Raw genomic sequence first — 17,951 nt, 5'->3', positions numbered from 1 at the left:
TGCCCTGATAAGCCCAAAGGCTTCACATTCCTTGGGCCCTGACTGCCCAAAGCCGGGTTCAGTGACAGTAGCCAAGTCAGAAGTTAGCACGGGGCCCATAAGGCAACTGGACCCATGCCAAAACCCCCCAGAAATCAACTCAGGAATGTTTGTTGACTCCTCTGCCTTCAGGCTAGCGCTGGGCCAAGCTGCAGATTTTTGGCTCATGCAAGGATGTAGTGTGTGAGTGCCTCTCTGAATCTGCCTATTTGTTCAGGTCTTAATGTGGAGCATGTAATCTGTAATAGAGCATAGGAAAGGATAAAAGAGAGGTGAGAAAAAATAATACATTTATAGTTCGGGCATATCTCTAGGCACAGAGGATAGAAATGGGTTTGGGAGTTAAATAAAACACATAATTCAACAAAGAGCAATTTCCATACCACTGCCCATTTGTGAGCCTAATAATTTTATTGCTGGACTACAAAGAATTAAAGATAGAACGTACACTAAAGATAGAATAGAACCTAGAACAGCTTTCCAAAATTCTTTCCAATGATTCTTCTAGCCTCTATGTCAGAATAGTGAAATAAAGGATTCTCGATGACAGAGTCACATGCTGCCCTACCCAGAACAGTTGTGATTCGGCTTCTGTGACACGTTAGCGGCAACAGCAAGAGCAGCATCCACTGACTTGGATTCCAGAAGGAGGAGAAGGCAGTGTTCAGGATTTAGTCATCTGTAATATCTTGATCCGATGAGAAAATTCCAATCCCAAAGGTATTTTGGAACACTGGGACATCGGCTAGTCATTACACAGTGCCAGTATAAGATAGGAAGTGGGATGGGGGTGGCTCATTCTATAGTTTTAAGTGAATGTGCCCCTTTCTATTATTTTGTCCGATTTTTTTCCCAAACTAAGAACAGTTGGGTGTTTGAAGAGGAACACCATATGTCTACTTTCACCCAATCCCTTCATCCATAACCTTTCCTAATGAATTCATTTCAGGACTCTATTTTTCACACCTATATGGGAATAATGTGAAACGGTCACCCTCCCTTTTTTTTTTCTGGTGCATCTTGGCTGTTTGAATGCACTCCAGTGAAATTTTAGCACACAATTGGTAAACAAGTCCAGTGGATGATTTTTTGCATTAGGAGGAGGAAATGATCATGTGGATTTTGATACCAAATTTCATTGCTAATGTGAATGCGGTACGATTTTTTTTTTCAATTGGTTATATGAAAAAGTAATCTCTCAGGAAAAGTACCTATCATATTCTCAAATTTCAAATTGACCCATTTAATATCCTAGCCCTCAATATCAGTTAAATAGTGGAGGTGATCTATATGCAAAGCAAAATAGTCATGTTTCATTTCTATCATTTCGTCCTTCAAAACTGACTTAGAATTTGTTTAGGGCTTTTATTTTTTTCCAAAGCACCATCACAACAATTATCTTACTTGACCGTCAGAACATCCCTATGTGGTTATTTGCTGTACTTTTCAGAGGAACAAACTAAGGCACAGAAAGTGTAAGTGTCACACAGCAGGCCACTACCATAACCGGGATGAGAACTCGGGTCTCCTGGTTCTCAGCTCGTGTTCTTTCTCTTAGACCATGTTGCCTCCCAGCATTTAAATACTATTTCAGTCAGGAGACCTGGTTATTTACCAGTGGCTGCTTTAAGGAAATTGGGAGAGCAATAGTGAAAGGTCTCGGTCAAAGTGATAAATGCATTTAGTCCCTATTTGAACAGAAAGTTAATTCAGACTTCTGCTTCCAACGTTAAAAAACCTTTGGAGGAATACTTCAGAGGTATTCTGCAGACAATCCAAGAAAATTTAGTTAGACATGAGGTGGTGCAACAGATTCTGTCCATCTTTATGGAAGACTGTGAGCTCCATGTGAGACAACCTGATTACCTTTTATGTGTACTCCAGCGCTTAGAACAGTGCTTGGCACATAGTAAGCAGTTAAATATCGTAATTAGTATTATTATTATCTCTCAGCATTCTCCGCGCTTCAATGAGATGTGAAGGTCTTGCATTATTTGAGTCAGTTGCCACTTGGAGATGGTCCTTTAGGCCTGACTCCCCTAACCCCCCACCCCCCCCGACCCCAACCCACTCCTCCAATTGTGAGTGTCCCTTCGCTAAGCCATCGGTTGTGCAGAAGGAAATCGGAAACTTGAGGTTTGGGAGCTTCTTTAGGAAATGAACAGATTTTGACCATCCAAGTGGTGGCCTTACTCAACTGCCCGAAACTTGGCAAATGCATTCTTTTGGACTCAGGCCATTCTAGGCTATAGGAAGTGGATCCTGGGCTGTTAAGGTTTAGCTGTTCATTGACAACTCTGACCAAAATGGGGGAAAAAAAGATAGGCTGCTCGAAATTGAATTGTGAGTTGGCCTTCTGGGAGATCAAAAAGAATCAGTGTAGTCAGACAATTTTATGCATATTTCAACAAGGAATTAGTGTAACAGATTGATGCCTGTGATGTAGGGTTTAGAACCGTGTTGTCCCAAAAGATGAACAGGAAACATCTCATCCATTGGTCAGCGTTAGTCATCCCAATTCTTTTCAGCAAGGATACCGCTGGAAAGGAATGTTTGAAATGTAGTGAAGAAGTTAGAGCTCTCTGCTATTACCTCCTGGGAAAATAGCCTAATCGTGGGCCATGTTTCTCTCTGGTGATTACATGTTATAACAGTCACAGATGCTAGGATCATGTGGTAGTACTGAGCTCTTCCTTCCAGGTGCTGCACTGAGCAAGAAAGGCTTGTGAAAATGCTGACTCCATCCCCGAGGGGCAGGAATGGGTCTGGAACCAAGGAAGCACTCGGGGAGGCTGGGGCTGTGATCAGGGACTCCACAGCAAGAGGATTAAAACCCTTTCCTTGAGCAAGGAAGAGACCACAGGTGTTTGCCCTCACTGCAGAGGGGCCCCGCTGGGAGTGGTTGCTCATTAAAAGATGAGGAGGATGGGGCTATTGGAAGTCACTCTGCTGCTGGCAAGTAAACCTGTTGGCCCGGATTAAGCCTCAGACAGAGCGAGGAAGGGAGGGGGCGTGAGGAGCCGGATTTAGATTTCCAAGGCTTTCTTTAGATAATGTTCTTTTGGATTTGCATGTATATGAGTTCAGGGAAAAGTCTTTATTTTTCATTCACCTTTGGCTCGGGAAAACTCCCGAAGCCACTCCCAGATTTAATAAAAGCGAGCAGACCCTCCCGATCCCAACTTACCTAGAGGGTCAGCCAGTGTCTGGCAAATGAAAGATGGATCCAGTGGCGTGGGCCACAGAAGTGTCAAGAGTCACTTTAATTTTAATCCCTCCTCTTGCTGGCGGATTTTAGACCGGTAGTCTGCATCGAGGGGATGGTTTCTGCCCACATCGCAAAGCTGGTGGCTTGTGTGGAAAAAAAACCCTCTCATGCCTAGATGAGCTCTTCAAGTGACCCCATCAACCTATTTAGGCCCCTACTCATTCCCTTTCTGAAAGACAAGTAAAGCTCCTTGTAGGAGATCCGCATGACTTTAGATGTTTATGAGAAAACCCATCCAGGCTTTAAAAATATATGCGTGAGGGGAAGTTTTCTGTGGAAAAATTTCTTGGTTTTACTTTTTTTTTTTAAACATCTTCATGACCCAGAATGAGGCATCAAGGTGATATAAATGAATATCCATCGTGTATGATGTGTGTTTTCTACTTCTGTTTTAATGGGTTTTGGTAAGGGAACTCTTCGGTACTTAATAGCATTAGTGATAATGCTTTGGTTTTGTTTTAAAAAATTAAAAAATTAAAAGCTCAGTGAGTCCTAGGACTCATTGTAATGATAGATTTTGCTTTTAAGAAATATGTATGGAAGCAGGAAACGACTAAAAAAAACAAAACTAGCCTCTTTTCAGGGAAGAGGGTAATATGGAGAAGATTAGTCTCTCCCTCTCATCAGTTTTGGGGATTTTTGGCCTCGGGAGAGAAGTGTCTAAAAGCTTTTCTTAAGGGACATGGCTAAAAGAAGTCTTTGATGAGGCCCACTCAGGGTTTGTGCTCACTTTGCCTTCTCTACTTTTACGAATCCCTGCTAAATAAGCCCTAACCTGGGCATTGCCAGTCTATTCTTATCACAGACTTTATCTTTTTTGGGTTTTTTTTTCCTTTTGCATACTAGAACATTACTTGTACAGATTAGGTGTTTGTGAAAAAAGACCCTGCTCCAATAGAACTTGGGCTGTATTGTAGACATCATTGCATTTTTAATTTTATGTAGTTTCTGAAAATGCCCAAGAGCAGCAGGACTATTGATAGTCATCAGAATGTGCATTGAATATTCTGTAAGCATGATTGTGATGACATTTAGCACGGAATCATTTTAGCCATGTTCAGTTCAGGGAAGCATGCTGAACTCTATAACAGCTTTAGCTATTGAAAGGTAAGGCTAATTTTGTTCTTATGGTTTGAAAAGCAGCTCTTATTTGATATTCTACTTTGCCTTTTATTCCTCCAAATACCTCATTTCTTCTTCTGAACATTGCATAAGAGCTCAATAGTAGCTATTTGAGGGATATAGCAAATGTTGAAAGACAAAAGTTAATTTTAATAACAATTCCTTAAGGAGCTATTCTTTAAATAGGAAAAGAGGAGGATTAATCTTGGGTTTGTATCAACTTTCCAGTTCTCACTGCTCCACCGTAGATGACGGGGATGGTGGTGATAGAGGAGGGAGATAATACAATCCTGGATTTTCAAAGGTTGGGATCTCCTTTGTGTCACAGTGATGATACTAAGAGCAGCTTTGCTTTTAAGTGTGCTACACTTCATTTCTAAGAATTATGAAGTATGGAAGCAGAAAGCCACCATAAAACCAGCACTTTTGAGGAAGAGATAGGGTGATTAGTCTCAGAAAATATTGCTTTTACATGCTCATTTTTGAGTCAGTGATTGGGAGTCAAAAAAAATTCCACAGAATGAGAAAATCGTGATTGCACCTTCTAATTAAAAGGGGTTTTAGGCCACCAAGAGATGGGGGAAGTGCCAGGGTGAGTTATTCTGAACTTGAACACTGAACTTAAAGTTTTTGGTGTGGGTTATTTTGGTTTTGTGTGGTGTATGTGAGATGTGTGTGTGTGTGTGTGTGTGTGTGTGTTTAAATCAATGGAGATAGATAAAACCCCGCTGTAAATTTCTGGGGCAGGTGGCAAGCTGGTTTACGGAACACAGAGAGATGAGAACCTCTGGCTTACGGAAAGTAGCATGAATTAATAATCATTTAATTGGCTCCTCCATTATGTTGCTGGGTTGGGAGATGGAAGTTTAGACGGAGAGGCTGTCAGTGGTACTTTAGCTAAGAGAGGCTGATGGTTGAGAAGTGGTGGGGGGGGTGGGGAGAGCAGTGGCTGCCTTGGCCTTTCCACAAAGATCAAATGTCAGGCAGCTCTGTGGGCCCCACTGCATGCTCTGCTCACCTCTGGGCTTCTGAAAGGAAAAGTATCAGCACTTTTGGGAGCACCACCTCCACCTGCCACTCTCAGATAGAAAAGAAAATGGAGAAGAACTTCCCAGCAGGATGGAAAACTCCCTGCAAGATGACCCAATCGGAATAGAAGAGGAGGAGGAACCTTCCATAGAGTCAGAGTCAGTCTTCCGTGAAAGAGCCCTGGGCCAGAGCTGTGCTAAGATAGTGTTACTTTAAGACTAGAAAAGGGCCTTGAGCACCAAAAGACTTGACTACCATCTCCATCACGTGGACATCTCTCTTCATATTGGATGTATTGCCCCCAATCTTCAAGCAAGTTCCATTTTCAGCCCTAACTCGAAAGGTCTGAGTAGAATAGCACACTTAACTGAGTGCCAAGAAATTAGGCTATTGGTTCCTCTACTATCTTGCTAGGTAAACCCTGGCAAATAACTTAACCTCTCAGGGCTTCATTGTTCCTTTCTCTAATTTAGAGGAAATTATATTCTGTGTTCACCAAAATGTTGAAACAGTATCTGGGAAATTAGGGCAGTCCTGGAGAAGTGTTGGATTTCTTCTTCAGTCAAGAAGAGCTTGGTCGACCTTGGCATTGCCCATGATATAAAATGACTAGAGAAGACTGTAGGAGCCACATCTTTCTGTTCTTCAGTAATCTTTCACCATTAATTAGAGTTGGCCTACTTATGTTTTTCTTTAAGCCCTTTGTAACTCGATCAGTTGAGTCAGACACTGTTTACTTGTGAAATTACCATTTCTCAGATGCCACTTTAATATTAATTTGCAAAGACTAGTAGTTGTTTGCTTTCCATCTCCATGTTAGTGAATTTTATGGGATACCCCTAATTCCTATCAGCAGTTACAAAACAATTCCACTCTTCTTAGAAAGCGTGTCCCTAGCATTCCACACCACACAATCCTGCTTTGTTTCAGGTGTTTGACCCAGTACCTCTTTGGATATAGTTCTTCCTCACCTAAATGTTAGTCTGGTATAAAATGTATTCTGCAGAGCAGTAAATCACATCACTCCCTGCCAAAACTTTAATCTCCTTTTTGAAGTTCCAGGAGTCCCATCCAGTAAAAGATGTATCCAGTTTTGCTATAAAGTTTTCAAACAAAAGCAAAGACTGAAGCCATTAGACTCAAAAAAATGCCGTATATTTTGTACAGTAGCACATTTTCAGAAATCAAGTTTAGGTGGACTCTACAAAAGACCCAAACCCAGATTTCTTCGTGGCTATATTAAAATTAAATGTGGAAACCTTTATGGTGTTTTGACATTTTTCTAGCAAGACATAACTTGTTTTGAGAGAAGCCAATCATAGGTTTCATCCTCATCTCTTGACATTTCATTAATAATACGTGAAAAAGGACATGTGATAAAGTCAGAAGTGCAGTTTCCATTTCGAAGATATTTCCCTTCATTAACGCTTGAATAGATGGTGAAAAAAATATGAGATCTAGTAACTATCAAACAGCCCCAAATTCCAATTCTCATTCCCTTTTTAACCGAAAATGTGATTAGTAATTCAGGTGGATAGTATTAAAATGGTAAAAATTATCCTTTCCAAAGTTGCCTAAGAAGGAAATAAGTATGAGTAGATCTTAAACTTTATTAGAACCTATGGTTCAAACTCACACCTTAGTGCCCGATAAAGTCCCATTCCTACTTCTCCATCTGAAGAGGCAGCCCAGACTCGCGAGCATCCTGTATTAATGTTCACTTTTCTGATTGGGGATGACATTTTAATGTCTGAGGTCATTGTGAGTGGGGAACTGTGTCAAGTGAATTTAACCCGACTCCTGGAACCACTCCCCTTGTGTCACCCTGGGGTCTATCAAAGAGATCATCCTCCGGAAAGAGTATTGGTGCTGTAAATACTCTTGGCTTTAATTTTGGAGCAAGGTCTACTGAGTAAGTAGCTAGCCTTCTGTAGTGTACTCTTCTGGGTATTTGCATCAAATACAGAGGAGAAAAAACAGAAAGGCCTTTGTTATAAGAGGATTCAGTGTTTCTAATTGAAGCAGGGTGGTTATGTGTTTCTGGAGAGAAAGGAGAAAGGTCAGTTTTACAGAAATGTTCTGATGAATCTCTGCCTCCGACAAAAGAAGCTTTAGAACCAGAGGCATATTTGAGAGTTTGGGAAAGTTTCCCCTCTCCCTGCAGGGTTTCTGAGCCAAAATTCTCACCTCTGCAACCCTGTCACCATTCATTATGTGTTCGAGTATGAAGTAGGTGGATGGATTGGACTTTAGTAGGAGTGGGACTGCAAGGAAGCTATTGCTCCAGTTAGTTACTGGATTGGCTTTTCAACTCTGAGCAAGTAAAATGGGTTAGGCGGTCTCAGCTTTGTCTCTAATGCCCAGTCATTCATTTTTATCAGTCAGTGGCACAATTGGCAGGGCCTGTTCAGCTGTGGTAGCAAGAAAACTGACAAGCGTTTCCAGAGCCATGTCCCAGCACTGTAAAAGCAAGTGACGTTGCGCATCAGATCAGTGGGCTAAGGCAGAACTTTGAAGGTAACGGGCTGCTTTTTCAGCAATCCCCTACTTAATTTGGCTATCGCCAAATGACCCGCGTCTTTCTGTAATACCCCAACTCACCCCTGCTTTGCTTCCTCCAAAAAATGAGATTCACAGTACAACCGAGTAGCGAAGAATACAGCCGGGTCTTTTTTCTTTCAGTATTTACAGTGGAGGATACGGATACTGCCTGGCCACAGAGATGAAGTGTTCTTTTCTTTCAGGTGTGATATTTTAGTGGTTTTTGGAAGGCCCATTTGGAGAAGCAATCCCTTCTCAATAACCTAAACAAAAAAGACTCCCTGTGGTGAGACCAGCAGGACCGAGCGGCACTTGGACTCCATCATAAAAAAGTCTAAGGCAGAAAGTTCTGTACTACCAGGTCTGAATTAGGGGACGGGGGTGGGAAGTGGGGCATAGGGGAACCAGTCTAGAATGTTACAGCACCTAGTTAATCAGCAGCCAATCCATCACATTAAATACCCAGCCGTCATGTATTACCTTTCAAGTGAAAATGAATAACTCCCATTAAGGGCGAAATGGGTTTGAAGTCGATTCGAGACAGATTAAAGTACTGTTATGAATGTGTGTGTGGGGAGGAGGGGATGGTCTCAATGTAATATGCTTGTCCTTGTAGTTTTTAAATAATAGATGTCCTACAAACTTATGTAGGCCAGGTTACCAAGATACAGAGGTTAAAGGTTACAAGTTGTGCATTCTGGGAAGAGCAGCAACTTCCTGGAATATTTCCTGCATTGAGCAATTTTTTTTTCAAAATAATTTTGCAGCCTTATGGTTTTAATGAATAAAATTGATTTTTATAAAATTGTTTATTAAAGTACATGTTGATAATGACACCATTTTGGTGTCCATGTCAGAGCAAATCTCAAAGCTAAGCATAAAACGGAGATATGTGCTAGTGGAATAGACAGGGAGCCAGAAAACAGTTTTGCCAAGGATCAAAAAATTTAGCTTTTGCTAAATTTGTGACCTAAATATAGACTGTGATTAGGTAAACTCTGATTAGCTCAGCAGATTCCCAGAAGGAGTCTTTCTTCTAGTTTCTTATCGTTTTGTAGGGCATTTCCTGGGTAGTTACCTTTCACCTTACAATATTTCTCTTTATAAAGTTTCAGCTGCTAAGTGTCAAACAAGACTCCAGAATTAGGGTGGTAGCTGTCCTGTAGTTTCAGACATGCCACATCTTTTCCTTATATGTTGAACCAAGCTCGTGGTGACAAAATTAAAACTCCCTAACCATCGTGGATTCTGAATCAGGTCAAAAACAGAAACTGAATAAAATACAGTTTTTACCCCCGACCATTCCACCTCCAGCAGTGATCTTAAGTCATTCTCAGAGTAGCAAGCATTATTTTCTTTCCTTCCCATTCTCCACTAATTGGTTATATAGAACTCATTGAAAAGGATCAGGATTCACTCACCTTAATGATTACTAGGCAGAATGATCCATGGGACCCATTCACTAATACTTAGATCTCTTCTTCATCTGCGTTCTAAACTATTCCTGACTTGATATTGATGAAGCAAATCCTAAAGTGGAGTACCTCCGATATGGTCATTAACGCTAAATGTATTTTCTTAAGACCAACTTCCTGACATAACAAATATAATTTTCACTATTTGCGAAGTGCAAAGGTTGGTACTGCAAAACTAATGGGTGTTTATGGAAGATCAATTCTTGGGCCCCCGTCTTCTGTGGCTTGCATCTAAGGTCCAGTGACATAGTGCTGAGATGCTAGAGGTAATCACAGAAGACCTCCTAGAGTCAGTGGATGGAATCTTGATGTGGGTAGCCTTGGCCAAATGCGTATTTCTGGATCTTGAGCCACAAAGATCTTTTACAAGGGCATTTTATCTCGATTCTTCGCTTTCCTTTCCTAGACTTGTCACAAAAGCAGTAACTAAGACTGAGAAGAAACTCTCACTTCTTTTCCGATGTGTTGAAGATTTTAGTCTGTCTGGATCATACTTTTGTGTTTCAAGAAAAATCTTGCTCTATAAATGAATATTGGTTTTCACCCAATGCAAACTCTTTTAGAGCTGGCCTGGTATAGATGTAATACAACTTTCATTTTTAATTTCAGCATCGTCCAGCCAAGCAGACAAGGAGTTGACTGAATCTCCTGCAACCTCCAAACGCATATCTTTTCCAGGCAGCTCTGAGTCCCCTCTCGCTTCCAAGCGTCCGAAAACGTCTGAGGAGACCAAATCCGAGCAGGTGAGACACGAACCTCAGTCTTATCTGTTGGATAGACCTAAAGGATCTAGAGGTTTGTCATGCATTTTCCTGGTAACTGAAAAAGCTATTGAACCGCTGTTGAAAACGTGGAAGGCTTGGGGAGAATTATACCAAGTTGGGGTAACCACAGGATTCGGGATTCAGTGTGTTCTTTGGTTTCTTTTGTGCAGATGTATCAGTGTCCATACTGTAAATACAGTAACCCAGATGTGAACCGGCTCCGGGTGCATGCCATGACCCAGCACTCAGTGCAGCCTATGCTCCGCTGTCCTCTCTGCCAGGATATGCTAAACAACAAAATCCATCTGCAGCTGCATCTCACCCACCTCCACAGTGTGGCACCAGACTGTGTCGAGAAACTCATTATGACGGTAAGTGGGAGGGTCCTCAGGATTTCCCACAGGTCAGAGTTGATTCTGAAGAAGTAAGAAGAGACCCAGAATCCGGTAATGCTAACTGGAGTTACTGGAAGTGCAAATGGGATGTAATTCAGGGGGTTTGTATTTCAGATATCACCCCAGACCAGCCGAAGCCCTGTAAAGTACTGTTGCCCAACAAATGCAGAACTCACATTTTTGGGACTTCTGTAGTATTTTTCCTCCTATTAAAACGTGAGGACAGGCTGTTTGCCGGGGGAGGGTATTTATCATGGGGCTTCCTGAATTTTAGGAGTTTGTTAACTTTTTGCTAGTGGAAAGAATAGGTGCTGATTTGTGAATTCAGATGTATGCTTTGTCTATGGCATAGGCATACGGGCAGATTTTAAAAGTGTAGCTAAGAACGGTCACTTTCAACTTGCCTTTAAAAAAATAGGGCAAAGGTTCTCTCTATTTGGAAATGTCACCCGAGAGAATCAGATCTCATCTGAACGAAGTAGAACTTGAACCGTGATGTTAGTCTTATTTTGTGAAATTAGAATATCATATACCTAGTTACATGTCATTAGGTTATTTTTAAGGAGTGTAATTCTAGGAAATTAACTCTATGATCTCTCGATTCGTGCGTGCATTACTTTTTTGTGCGTTTTTACATGCCGAACACACACAAGCACACTCAAAATTTAAGGGTATTCTTCCACCCTTAAAGTCTAGTTAAATAATTAAAGAGTATTCTTTGACACTTGTGTTGCTCTTTTGGGACTGTGTAATTTGTGTTTAATTAGATTAACCTTCACCATCAAAATTTTACTAAACTTTTAAAAGAAATTTGACCAATGGAATCTTATTTAGAGCATTTGAAAGCTAGGTGAGAAAGTTGTTCCTTAGTTTTTTCTAGCCAAATTGAACAAGATATCTTGAATATGGAGAATATGGGAAATGTCTTTCACATCCATCAGTGGTATTTATTGAGCGCTTACTCTGTGTAGAGCACCATACTAAGCGTTTGGGAGGGTACCGTACAGGAGAGTTGGAAGACACATTCCCTGCCCATACAGAGCTTACAGTCCATTCATTTTAATAATGACTAAGAAATCCAAGACTCTCCACTTGAATAATACCTCTTCTTAATGCCTGCATTTTCCAACCCCCTGGAAAATAGTGACCACCTAGTGATATTTATTAAGCCTTCACTAAGTTTGAGTCCCTGTGCTAAATCTTTGGAAGAGAACATCAGTAACAGGCCAAATATTCCCCGCCATCAAGGAGCTTACAGTTTAAATAGGGGGAAAGAACGAATGTTTTTGACAGATAGAGCTGGAGTAAGAACAGTAATAAGTCAAGTTGCAGTACACACAGTCAAGTGAAACAGCTGAATGATAATAATGATTGTCGTATTTGTTAAGCACATATGTGCCAAGCACTGAGGTAGCTAACAGGTAATCATACTGGGTACAGTGACCCTGTTCCACAAGGGGCTCACAGTCTAAGAGGAAGGGAGAACGGATATCGAATCGCCTTTTTACAGATGAGGAAAGTAGGGCACAGAAAAGTTAAGTGCCTTACCTAAGGTCACAAAATAGGAAAGTAGTAGAAATAGGATTAGAACCCAGATCCTCTGCCTCCCCAGGAACCAAGCTCTTTCCACTGGGCCACACGGCTAATGCTCAGCAAAACAAATTTACTGAACAAATAATTGAATTTACGGATTAATATGTAGAATAAATGAAAACAGCCATATGTCTATAAATAGTAGAACATGCCAGGGGAAATAACAGATTTTAGAAAAGTAAAAAAAGTCAATCTGTTCCAAGAAAGGCTGGATGAAATGAACGGTGAGTGGAAGTGGTGGCTCTTGCACAAGAGGACTTGGCTTTGGAGAAGACCAACTGCTTTACCCTAGTGAAAAATGAAGCTGAGTGTTTAGATCAGGGTCCCCAGCGGGTTTCTGAATTCTGTAACTGACTCTGGAAGTGACATTAGTTAGCTGGTAAATTCTTTTAGTGCTGCCTCTACTAAGGTGCCTATGTGATTATGCACCTTTAATTCATCATCTCTGCACTTTTTACCTGCTTCTTAAGTTTAGTCGTAATGCCTAGAAAGTTTAACTTTACAGAGTCCATTAAGGTCATAGATGGTTACAGATGTACAACATACTATGTTGGTATGAGGCATTTTAACCTTATGCCGAAGGTCAACCTTTGATTTACTGCAGAGGTGAAGCAGGAAATAGATCCTCACTTCAGAAATAGAGCAGAAAATTCACAATGAAAGGCCGCAGGTGATCTTAGCCTCCAAATATGTCTTATGTGGATTTAAAGATCCAGTGCCAAGTTGTTTATTCTGGTAATGAAATAGGGAGGAAACCCCTATTCAGAAATTACTTGGAGCCCACCAGATCTCCATTTTACCTCAGTGGGGAAAAAATAAAAGCGAACATAAAATATAAACAACAAGGCCAGTTCCTACCTTGGATTCAAGGTCTGGTTTCTAATTTGGTTAATTCCAGTAAATATTTTTACCTTTTTCATCAGAAACTTCAAAATCAAAGTTGAAAAAGGTTTTGATCCTACTAAAAGTTAATTCACCCCCAATAAATGGAAGCATATTACTTTCTGCACAATGTCTTTCCGTTCAGTTGTAAATGGAGAGTGTTTTGAGGAGGCTTCAGTTAATAATACCTTATCAGACAGCTTTCAGGAACCTGCAGTGTCTAATATGTCTGTTGCCATGGGAACAGCTGCTTGCTTATGCTCTGCATCTCATATCTGTGGCTTTCATGGTCCCCCTTCTTTTTGTACCAACAAGGGACTGGAAGAATATGTTCTACTGGCAACAGTCCACCGTATTGGCCTGCTTCTCAGAGATCAGCACCCCACACCACACTTAGCATCGTCCAAGGTGGCTCAAGCCCGAAGCAGATGTCACTATGAATTGTGTATTAAAAGAAAAACAAAACACCTTTGCAAATATGGAGAACATTTAGGGAAAGATAGAGATGAGGAGCTGGATCTCAATTCAGGTTTCATTTAAACCAGATTTGCACGCGTTCCAACAAACTCAAAATCTCAAATGTAGAAGCATCTTGAAAGAGGCACTCTGCAATGCTGGCCCCATTTAGTCAATGCCAGCATTTCCTGGTAGTTTATTTTATTTTTGGTCTTCTAAATAAATGTGGCAGAGCCTGCTTTGTGTGGCATTTCAACAATGAACTGGTCTGATCTTCCCCTTTCTGCATCACAGCCACTTCACTGTGATCCTGAACCTACCCTGCTTCAGCAGGTAGATCCTTAATGAGGGTAAAGTGCAGGTTGTTCCAGAGTCATCTGACAGGACATGTGGTCTCCAAAATGAGAGATGGGAACTGGTTTCAGGCACAAGTCACTCTTCACCCCTTCATTTTTCCTTTTCTTTCACTTGCCCTCTCTCCCAAACCTCTTCTGTGTCATTACCCTAATTTTCCTTCCCACTTGAATTCTGTCTTCCATTTCCTTTGTTGTGCCTCAGTTTCTTCTTAGTGACATCATTCCAGAATTGTCCCTCGCCTTTTGTCTTTCCCTTTTTTAGTGCTTCTCCGATGATTTCCATTTCTAGTATCTCTGCCTTTGAGCGTGGTGTACCTCAGTAGGCTTACCCATCTTCCGTCAGGCCAACAGCCTCACCCTTGAGCCAGTGGATCTGCTCACCCTCCCGCGGCCCACTGGTCTCCCCTCTTCCATCACAGATGTAGGTAATGAAAATAATCGGGCATCATTAATTCTGAGCCTTGTGAGATGATAGCCATTTGGAGCCATGTTTGCCAATTAGATGGGCTAAATTAGAAGTGACCTTGGTATGCTGCCATGGCTTGCCTCTCAAAGTCTAATGAAGCTTTTTACTCCATTTCATTCCCGTCTCTCATTTCTCTGTGATGTGTGTATCCTCTACCCGCCAATCTCTGTGTAATTCACACTAGTCCCACTCCCCTCTCTCTCTCTCTTTTGTCTTGTTCGGTCTGCTCCAAGAACAATATATTGCATGCCAACCCCACCCATTCGTGGGGCAAATTGTTGGGTAGGTTTTTAGCCATCTGATTTACGGTATTTCTAAATAGTGTATAAATGTCAGGTAGGCTTGAAAAGGAACACAAACTCATCTAGGCTTAGGTAGAAACTAGGAACTTCCCAGATATTGCGGCTGAAAATGGATCGATCTGTTCTCAGGCAAGTTATAAGGCATCGACATGTCTGTTATACGCTTAGGAGCAGTGTCTGTTATGCATATTGAGAAGTAGCATGGGCTAGTGGATAGAGCATGTACCTGGAAGTCAGAAGGTTCTGAGTTCTGATTCCGGCTCTGCCGCTTGTATGCCGGGTGACCTTGGGTAAGTCAATTCTCTATACCTCAGGTATCTCATCTGTAAAATAGGGGTTAAGATTGTGAGTCCCACGTGGGACAAGGGACTGTGTCCAAACTGATTAACTTGTATCCACCCCATTGCTTAGTTCAGTGCCTGGCACTTAGTAAGCGCTTAAGTACCATTTAAAAAAAAAATTGGAGCAGGGTGAAAGAGCAAATTGTCTGTTTCTAGGCAGGAAGGCATCCCCATAAACTGTGACCAAAAATGCCATCCAAAGCAGGGGCAAACCCTCAAAGATTTGGGCGGTACAGAGAAAGCAGATCCTGTGTTCTCTATATATTCCTAAACTCCAGGCTCTCCCGTGTGAGTGAAACATACGTTTGTCACTGCAACACTCAATGTTGAATTGCTGATGTAAAGCTGGAGAAGTGATAATACATACACCGTACATTCGGTTAATATTTATCAACTTCACCACAGATAAAACTTGACTAAAGAAATGTGCTTTTTAAGCAAAGACTGTAATGGGGCCCAAAACATTAGTGTCCGGTTCCAAATAGAGAAAAGGTGTGTAGACCTACTTAACCATTTGCAGAATCGAGAATGGGAAGAAACGGCATTGTCCTCCCCTTTACCGCCGACCCCAACCCCCGCAGATGGGCTAGAATAGTTTAAGCGAACCCTCTAATCTGGCATCTTTATTATTTGAGCTTGTGGTAGGCAAGGAATGTGTCTACCAACTCTGTTGTGTTGTAGTCTCCTAAGTGCTTAGGACAGTGCCCTGCACACAATAAGTGCTCAAATGCTATTGATTGTGTCTGAGAAAGAGAACTTTGTAGTTAGAACTTCTCATGTTCCTTCATTTTTGTGTTTCTGGTGGGAGGAAGGTATTGGAGTTCCATGATCTTTCTTGAAAACATCAAGGATTAGGACCATCACTGGAAAAGAGAATCAGTTTATCAGTGGTATTTATTGAGCACTTACTGTGTTCAGAGCACTGAACTAAGCATTTAGGAAAGTACAGTACAACAGACTTGGTAGACATGTTTCCTGCCCAAGACGAGCTTACAGTCTAGAGGAGGGGAAAGAAATTAATATAGATGATTCACAATATATCATTTATAGATGTGTACATAGTGCTGTGGGGTTGAGGGTGGAGCGAATACCAAAAACCCAGAAAAGACTTTAAAGGGTGACTTTCAAAACAGACTCGAAGTGTATGTAGTTCTTGTAGGAGGAGAGTGTGTGTCATGTGCTCAGCAATCTGACAAGCAGCAAAAGACAGATGAAGAATAATTATCCAGACATGACAAGGTCACAGTCAACTAATCAATAGTACTTATTGGGCAGCTACTTTGTGCAGATCATTTGGGAGAATACAATAGAACTAGTGGACCAGATCCCTGCCCTCAAGGAGCTTAAAATCTATCAGAGAAGACAGTTACTAAAATAAATACAGGTAGGAGAAAGCAAGATTATTAAGATATTTACACAGCCTTACATGGGGTTGGGAGTGTCCAATTGCTTAATTGACACGAAAGTGGTGATGTGGCAGATTGGGGCGGGGAGAGAAGGAGAGTGACTATGAGGAGATGGGAGGAAGGTCTCTTTGAGGATATGAGATTGAAGACGGCAAACGGCTCCAACCTGAGAGTTTATTGCCATCTAACCCAGATGGCCTGGTCACTTACCAACCTGAAGGCAGGTAGCTTGATTAGACCATCTCGAAGTCCATTCTGGCCTTATGAAATTGTGACTTCCTGGCACGGCTCCCTCATGCCTCCCTAGAACTCATTTTGATCATGCTCGAGGGTCACCAGTCCTCTCAACAGTTGGTTGATTTTGAGATTCACAGTAGCTTTGATCTTACCAGTGGTAGCCAATTCATTCAGTAGTATTTATTGAGCACTTACTATGTGCAGAGCACTGTACTAAGCGCTTGGAATGTACAATTTGGTAACAGAGAAAATCCCTGCCCAGTGACGGGCTCACAGTCTAAACGATATACCCTGTATATATTCATTCCTTGAACGCCAGCTTGCTCACTGTGCCCAATTCCTTCAATCTCGCCGCCTACCCTTTCCCCACATTCTCCCCATGCCCTGGATTTTCCTCCCCTTCCATATACATCAGACCATCACTGACCTTGGGCAAGCCATTTAGCTTCTCTTTGCCTTAGTTACCTCATCTGTAAAATGGGGATTAAAACTGTGAGCCCCAAGTGAGACAACCAGATTACCTTGTATCTACCCCAGCGCTTAGAACAGTGCTTGGCACATAGTAAGCGCTTACCAAATATCATTATTATTGTTCCCCACCTTCAAAACCTTATTGCTATCACATCTTTTCCAAGAGGCCTTCCCTGATTAAGCCTTCCTTTCTCCCTTCTGCATCATCTGTGCACATGGGTCTGTGAACTTTGGACATTTGATATTCACCCCACCCTCAGCCCCAGAGTACTTAGATATAAGTCTGTAAATTATATATTAAGTATTTATATTGATGCCTGTCTCCCACTCTAGACTATAAGCTCACTGTGGGCAAGGAATATGTCTACCAGCTCTGTTAAATTGTACTCTCCCAAGCACTCAATACAGTGTTCTGCGCACAGTAAGTGCTCAATAAATACCTGTGTTGAGGATGCTGTTTGGCAACCTGTGGTTTTAACTGTTTAATTTCCATACCTTGGGATCTCTTTCTTCGAACACCCACAACACAGAGATGGTCGAGCAACATCCCGTGTTTCCCTGCTCTCCAGCAGTGAAATGCCTGGTAGTTGCCTTGACAAGTAGCTGGGTCTGAAGTCACTAAATATCATCTTTCCATACTCTTGTCAACACCAGTCTAGAAAGGCACTTGTTAAACTTTAGTTGGATAAGACATGAGACAATACCACAGCTTCCTGGAAGATAGAGCATTTCTGCCTGCTCCCATTTTACATTGCTGCCTTCTATACTAATGCCTGCTATAAACAACTCCGGGTAGCGCAGGTTTCAT

General features: G+C 41.6%; 1 protein-coding gene across 4 annotated transcripts in view; it reads left to right on the top strand.

The window, feature by feature from the left end:
• ZFHX3 (zinc finger homeobox 3) overlaps nucleotides 1-17,951 on the top strand; it is a 255,905-nt gene that overhangs the window by 217,515 nt on the left and 20,439 nt on the right. For all 4 annotated transcript variants that reach the window (XM_029075779.1, XM_029075781.2, XM_007672413.4 and 1 more), the window contains 2 exons: nucleotides 10,084-10,217; nucleotides 10,409-10,609. In XM_029075779.1, coding sequence (XP_028931612.1) covers nucleotides 10,084-10,217; nucleotides 10,409-10,609 — 335 coding nt within the window. The remainder of the gene's footprint in view (nucleotides 1-10,083; nucleotides 10,218-10,408; nucleotides 10,610-17,951) is intronic.

This window comes from Ornithorhynchus anatinus, chromosome 11 (assembly GCF_004115215.2).
Source record: "Ornithorhynchus anatinus isolate Pmale09 chromosome 11, mOrnAna1.pri.v4, whole genome shotgun sequence".
Taxonomy (NCBI): domain Eukaryota; kingdom Metazoa; phylum Chordata; class Mammalia; order Monotremata; family Ornithorhynchidae; genus Ornithorhynchus; species Ornithorhynchus anatinus.
The sequence above is the reverse complement of the archived record's forward strand: the minus strand, read 5'-3'. Positions and strand labels throughout refer to the sequence as shown.